Source organism: Piliocolobus tephrosceles, unplaced genomic scaffold, assembly GCF_002776525.5.
Source record: "Piliocolobus tephrosceles isolate RC106 unplaced genomic scaffold, ASM277652v3 unscaffolded_23384, whole genome shotgun sequence".
In the NCBI taxonomy this organism is placed as follows: Eukaryota; Metazoa; Chordata; class Mammalia; order Primates; family Cercopithecidae; genus Piliocolobus; species Piliocolobus tephrosceles.
The window spans coordinates 559-7712 of NW_022305848.1; the positions used below are offsets into that span (position 1 = coordinate 559).

At 56.4% G+C, this 7154-nt stretch overlaps 1 protein-coding gene across 1 annotated transcript; it reads right to left on the minus strand.

The window, feature by feature from the left end:
* Positions 1 to 2013: 2013 nt before the first annotated feature.
* LOC111527939 (uncharacterized protein C21orf58) lies at positions 2014 to 5149 on the minus strand. The gene is made up of 4 exons (XM_023194509.1): positions 5032 to 5149; positions 4277 to 4337; positions 2537 to 2610; positions 2014 to 2109 (listed from the first exon to the last, which is right to left on the minus strand). The coding sequence occupies exons 1-4, from the start codon at positions 5089 to 5091 to the stop codon at positions 2014 to 2016; spliced, it is 291 nt and encodes a 96-aa protein (XP_023050277.1). The 5' UTR covers positions 5092 to 5149.
* Positions 5150 to 7154: the final 2005 nt, after the last annotated feature.

Below are 7154 nucleotides of genomic sequence, written 5' to 3' on the forward strand. Positions count from 1 at the left end.
TGTAGCCACTTTAACAGGGATACGGTGGTGGCTCACTGTGGCTTTAATTTGCGATTTCCTAATGATGGATGGTGTTGAGCATCTGGGCAGACCGGTGTGTAGGATGGCTGCACCCCAACAGGCGTTCTCAATTCTGTCCCAGTGACCTCTCTATCCCAGCCCCCATGACAACTTGGTTAATGACTGTACTCCATCATATACTGTAGTACATATAAAGAACACGCCATGAAAATAAACTTTGGTTGCCTCCTCTGAGTAAAAATAAATTACAGCCGAATATTCGAGTATGAAAGGCCTTCTGTTTTATCCTCTTCTAGCTGTGCGAGGCTGCCTGGCCTCATCCCTTCTTCCTCGGTTCAAAGAAAGAATGGCAGAGACCAGGAGTTGGCAAACTTTTGCCAAGGGCTAGATCGTAAACGGATTCCAGAGCGGGACACACCGTCAGCTCCAGCTCTTGAGTTGGCCATTGCAGCGTGAAAGCAGCTATGGACAGTGTGGAAACAAATGGGTCTGACCCAATAAAACTTTATTTATAAACACTAAAATTGGCATTTTGTGTAATTCTCATATGTTACAAAATATTATTATTTGATTGGCTTTTCCCCAAACATTGAAAAATGTAAAACCATTCTCGGCTTGCAGGTTGCATGAGAACAGGAGGCAAGCCAGCTCTGGGCTGAAGCTGTGGTTTGCCAATCCCTGCCACAAACCCATGAGGCTTTCTTAGAGCCGCTGTGCCCATCCTGGCTGACGGGACCTTCTGCCTCAGGGGCTCTGTGTCCAGCTGCCAGGAAGCTCATCTTGGTGACCCACAGCCACTGCTTACCTGCCTGGTGTCACTGGGGCTGAGAGCAAAACCTGCAGGCATAACTGGCCCTGATAGATACACAGTAAGTGTAGATGTGTTTGGGATGAGGAAAGTGGGGGGTCCACAGCAACGACCCCCCGTACTCCCTTCTGTCCTAGGAGGAGGTTCCTGGTGCAGGAAGACAGGAAGGCACAGGCTGGGAATATCCAGAACCTGCTGAAGGCCACCCATCTGCAGAGGACGGTCTGGGGCAGGTCCTTTGGAGGCTCCCCTTCCCTCTGTTCCCTCCGCCATGTGCTGCTGCCAGGGTCCCCTCCCAAAGGGCAAAAGCCTTCCAGGTCATAGACTCTGCTGCTCTGTCTAGAAATTCCCACCTCAGCTTCTTCTTCTCTCCTACCCTCCCTGCACCCCAGTCACACGAAACCCACCAAAGCCTTGACCTCCAGGCCCCCAGCTTCCATCCCGCCTCTGGGGGCCTGGTTTCCCTCTGACCCATTTTTTGCTTCAGAAAATCAGAGCTGTTTTTTGCTGCTTGTCACCCAGAAGGCTAGACAGCTGTAGGAAGCTCTCAGAAGTGGAACACTATTTACCTTTAACATTCTGCCCTTGACCCTGGGGCCCTAGGCATCTCCTGGGCATGATACAGTTTTTTTTTTTTTTTTTTTTTTGAGATGGAGTCTTGTAATCTCTTTCTAGGCTCAAGTGATTCTCCTGCCTCAGCCTCCTGAGTAGCTGGGACTACAGGCACCCGCCACCACGCCTGGCTAATTTTTTATATTTTTAGTAGAGACAGGGTTTCACTGTGTTAGCCAGGATGGTCTTGATCTCCTGACCTCGTGATCTGCCTATTTCGGCCTCCCAAAGTGTTGGGATTATAGACATGAGCCACCGCGCCCAGCCATAAAATCTTAACTCTGTACCTGCCTCCTCCTCTCAGATATGCTCCTGCCTTTGCCCTCTTACCGTAGGCAGGATGATCCTTGGCGGGTATGGGGCCAGCAGGGATGGGGAAGCAGCGGGTAGGATGCCCGTGGGGGGCAGCTCAGGCGGCAGGGCTGATCCGAGGGCTCCTCTGGTTGCCCCGTTCCAGGCCTGGGCCCGAGAGAGCTCGTCCAGGAGGTGTTGTTCCTGCAAGGACAATGCAGAGCTGCTGCACGTCGGGGAGGGGGAGCCCCAACGCTGCAGAGACACCCCCAGCCTCAGGCTCAGGCCAGCCTGGGCCAGGTACAGGCCCCTCTCTGGGCAGGATGGCTATGGCTGGAAGACCCTTCGAGGGGTGTGCGCACAAGGGTGGCCTCCGTCTGAAATTTACCCAAGCGTGTCAGCTAGTTTCCAGTTGTTTTCTTTTCCCAGCCAACAGGATCTGTTCTCTCTTTCAAGCCAGCTCCAGGCCTACTTCGCTGGAAAGATCTCCCCCTAGAAAAGCGGCCCCACCTCCCCGGCGTCTCTGCCACTCGGCTGCATCTTTGGTGAGTGCTGTGGGAGCAAACCTCTGGGCATCCCAGAATTCCAGGTCCTCCTGGAATTGGGCCCCTACTCAACATTTCCTGCCCTGATGGAAACCTGCCCCCAGGCAGGTCTCTAAGCTAACAGTGCCCTCGCTGGGTCCTGGCCCTGAGAGTCCGGAAAGGTCTTCCCCAATACCCTCCCACCTGGTGCCGTAAGGCTGAGCAGCCGTCTCTGCTACGGTGAGCTCAGCCAGGTTCGCTCAGAGGGTTCAGGGCCTACCCGGAGTCTCTGCAGAAGGTCTCTCCTTCTCTTCAGAGCAGTCTGCAGGGCGTCGTCCGGCTGGTCCTCATTTCCTGGAGGGAAGCACCTGCTTGCTCACCAAGGAACGTGTAGAGGCTGTCGCCACAAGCACTCGGACCGGATGCACTGCACCCATGTCGGAAGGCCCTGCCTGCCTCATCCACACTCCCAGGATGGGTGTGGCCTGGGAAGCTCCTGGGCTTAGTTTATCCCAGAGAAAGAGGGACCAGTGCTGGGTAAGGAGGGCAAGGGGCAGCATCAGGGGAGGGGTAATCCAGGGAACTCAGTGTTGGAGTCTGGCCAATGGTCATCTCATTCCTGGAAGGGAGCCTGAAGTCACACGACCAGGTTCCTCCTGAGTGCATTTCATACAGAGTCCCCTGGGCTCCAGGAGGTCAAGGCCTCTACAGGGCTGGTTGCAGCCTGATCTTGGCCACCTGGAGCCACCCTCTGGCCCCAAGTGGTCTAGAGTCTGGTCTGACCCCCAAGTATCTGCACATCCCTCAAGCCTGCCCCCCAGTCCGGGCGTGGTAGCTCATGCCTGTAATCTCAACAGCGGGAGGTTGCGCTGGGAGGATTGCTTGATCCTAGGAGGTCAAGGGTGCAGTGAATCGTGATCAGGCCACTGCACTCCAGCCTGGCTGACAGAGTGAGACCAATCCTGTCTCAGGAAAAAAAAAAAAATCTGGCCGGGCGCAGTGAGTCACACCTGTAATCTCAGCACTTTAGGAGGCTGAGGTGGGTAGATTACTTCAGGCCGGGAGTTCGAGGCCAGCCTGGCCAACATGGCAAAACCCCCTGTCTCTACTAAAAATACAAAAGTTGGCCAGGCGTGGTGGAGTGCACCTGTCATTACAGCTACTTGGGAGGCTGAGGCATGAGAATTGTTTGAACCTCAGCGGTGGAGGTTGCAGTGACCTGAGATCGCACCACTGCACTCCAGCCTGGGTGACAGACCGAGACTCCTTCTCAAAAAAAAAGAAAGAAAAAAACGAAGTCTACACTCCTTGGTGAAGGGTCTGCACTTAAGAGAAGGCTCCGGAAGGTGGGGGGCAGGGTTCTGACCTCCTTTCCCTTAGGCACAGGGGTCCTGCCCCCCACCCAGCATCATACTGGAGTGGAGCCATTGGGAACCCCGGCCAGTCCTTGGGGGTCCCCAAACTCTCTGCCCCGGGCACCGGTGGCCATTCTGTTCCCTCACACTGGCTCTGCAGTCAGGGAACCCGGTTTGGGATTTTCTCTCTGTATTTGAGACTGGGCTCTGCCCTTGGCAGCTCAGCCCCCACAGCTCACAGGTTGCCCCACGTTCCAAAGAACAGGAAATGCTCCTCCGGCCTCCTTAGCTCCTCCCCGGACATCTCCGGGTAACAGTGAGCACAGCAGCTCCTCCCCAACCAATGGGCAAGCTCAGGCTCTGGAACCAGAGCAACTGGGTCTGATCTGGGTGTGACCACTGCCAGGGTGAGCAACCTCTTTCTGCCTCCATTTTCTCATCTGCAAAATGGGAACAATGAAGGTGCACCCTTTTGGGGTTTTCAGACTAAAAGTGATAAGGGATGGGGGGTGTCTTCAACTCTGAATGTAAAGGAAACGTGTTGAGGACAGTCTTGCCGGTACCAGGATTGGGGGTGATTCCCAGAGTTGCTGTCCCCACCTCCCCCTGGCGCAGCTACACTTGTGTCTGTCTGTGCTGGTTCCAAGCAGCCCAGGGGCTCTCACCTGGCTTGAGGTGGAGGCCCTCAGGTCCCCCTTCCATGTTCTGCCGTTCTTGCTCCAGCTTCTGTGAGGAAAAGAGACCGTGACGGAGACACCGGCTCCAGGCAAAGGCCGTGTGTTTTCCAGGAATGACTAAGAGGCTTTCCGAGTGATGAGAATGGTACGTCAGGAATAACCCAGCCCCTCCAGGGCCAACAGGCGGGAGACGAACCCCTCCAAGGATCTTCATGAGCTGCCTCTGTCAGCCTGACCTCTAGCGAATTCATGTGTTCCACCTGCAAGCCTAGGGGCGGATGCTCTGACTGGCCCCTTCAGGCAGATTTCTGAAGTGCAACCCTGGGAGAGACCGCACTGGTGAGGCCTCCAGGCTTCCCTGTCAGTGCACGCCTGGATCATCCCCCACCTGAACCCTGAGCTGAGCAGTTACCTACTGGGTGTGTCCAGGGGTGAGTCTCTCTCATGGCGGCCTGTGGGCCAGGATGCAGGGCTGGCAAAAGGCGGGCAGCAGATCCCTCGGACAGCAGGAGATGGAACAACGCAGGCAGGGGGTGCAGAGGAGCCCCCAGGCACTGAGGCCCCCCGGACCAGACCCTCAGAGAATATTAAGACTGAGTCTGAGGATGGGTCCACTGGGCTGCCAGCCCCAGGCCCGGCCCTTGGGGCCCTGCATTCTGCACCTGCAGGGCCGTCTCGAAGAGTCCCTCCAATGCCACAGCCTGCGAGTGGTTAAAAAAGGAGCATCCCGGGCTCTGCCTCACCTGTCCCAAGAGCTTCAGCGTCAGTCGGGTCACTTGCTCTGCTGCTGATGAGTCCAGCATGGCGGGAGCTGCAGGAGACGACCGTAGGGGCAGGGGAGGCCGCAGCCCACCTCCCTCCCTGGTTCTGTTACTCGAAGGAAAGAACTGCTTAGCAGGAGCCCAAGCACCAGTGTCACCCGCAGGACTGGCCTTACCTCCTGGAGACCAGCCTGAGGTAAGAGAAGAGCCCTGTGGGAAGACAGCCACACCCTCCCTGGACTGCAGTGCCCCACAAGCCAGCGCTGGGCGCCGCATGACTGTTGCCAGGCTGCCGGACACAGGGAGGCCCCAGGTTGCCAGGTTTCCACTGTGCGTCCTCAGGCTACCTGTAAACATTCATCCCCAGGTGTGGCCAGCTGGGCTTCATGGGAAGACAAAAAAAGTGAGCAGTAGCTGAGGCAGAGGGGCAGAGCCCTCAGACCTGGGGGAAGGGGACAGTCATGACCCCTGTGCACCACCAGCCTCAGGACCCAGTCCACAAGAACCTGTGTGTTAGGGGAGGGTGCCCCATCCCTGCGTACTGCCTCCAGGGTGTTAACGGCACCTCCCCTCCTAGAGACCCTCAGAGCAAGCAAGGAAGACAGGGTGGGGAGGCGCGGTGGCTTAAGCCTGTAATCCCAGCACTTTGGGAGGCCGAGACGGGCGGATCACAAGGTCAGCAGATCGAGACCATCCTGGCTAACACGGCGAAACCCCGTCTCTACCAAAAATACAAAAAATTAGCCGGGCGAGGTGGCGGGCGCCTGTGGTCCCAGCTTCTCAGGAGGCTGAGGTGGGAGAATGGCGTGAACCCGGGAGGCGGAGGTTGCAGTGAGCTGAGATCCAGCCACTGCACTCCAGCCTGGGCGACAGAGCAAGACTCCGTCTCAAAAAAAAATAAATAAATAAAAATAAAAAGGAGTTCAGGAAATTCCAGGCAGCAGAAGGGGCGGGACAGAGGAGGGGTTGTGACCTGCAGAGAGCAAGGCTTCAGCAGGACCAGTGGGGGTGCTCAGGGGATGCGTCCCACCTTGGAGCTGGGGACAACCGGGCAGGGAGCCAAGAATGCAGGAAGCTTCGCAGAGGGCGACGCAAAACAGGAGCGTGGTCTGCACTTGGTGGGGCATTAAAGTCCACATTGACGAGTTAGTCAATCCCACTAGCAGGCAGACTGACAGCTGGGGGATGTCTGCAGCAGGGGCCCAGAGCTGCAGACCTGAGGGGCGGAGGTTAGCACTTTGCTCAATGTAGCTAACCCAGGAACTTGTCTCAGTGGCCAAAATTGCTCTCTTGCCCTCAATTCTGTAAATGGCCCATGTGTGCCTGTCCTGTCTTTCAATCCATATTCATGTGGGGAGCCTGGAACTGGACCAGTGAGTGATAGGGTGAAGGCTGGCCAGCCCGTAGGAGGTCAGGCTCACAGAGGCAGCTCATGGAGATCCTCGGAGGGGCGCACCTCACACCTGCTGGCCCTGGAGGGGCTGGGTTACTCCTGATGTAGAGTTCAACTCACCTTACCCTGGAGGCCATCCAACTAGAAATGAAGTCAGCATGAAACCAGGCCTTACCCTCCCTCCAGATCTGTGGAGGTTGTGGGCTGGGGTCACATGACCTGCCTGGTGCCACACATTCCCAGATGGCAGTCAGGGGTCCTCACTGGTGCTGCTGGACATGAGCAGACTCTAGCCCCATGTTTAAGATCCCAGTGCCATTGGGCGTTGGCTCATGCCTGCAATCTCAGTGCTTTGGGAGGCCAAGGCAGAAGGATCACTTGAGCCCACAAGTTGGAGATCAGCCTGCACAATGTAGCAAGACTCCATCTCTGTAAAAAATAATAAAAAAGGGCCCGGCGCGGTGGCTCACGCCTGTAATCCCAGCACTTAGGGAGGCTGAGGCAGGCGGATCACAAAGTCAGGAGTTTGAGACAACCTGGCCAACGCGGTGAAACTCCGTCTCTTCTAAAAATACAAAAAATCAGCCAGGTGTCGTGGTAGGAGCCTGTAATCCCAGCTACTAGGGAGGCTGAGGCAGAATTGCTTGAAATCGGAAGGCGGAGGTTGCAGTGAGCCAAGATTGCGCCACTGCACTCCAGCCTGGGCAACAAG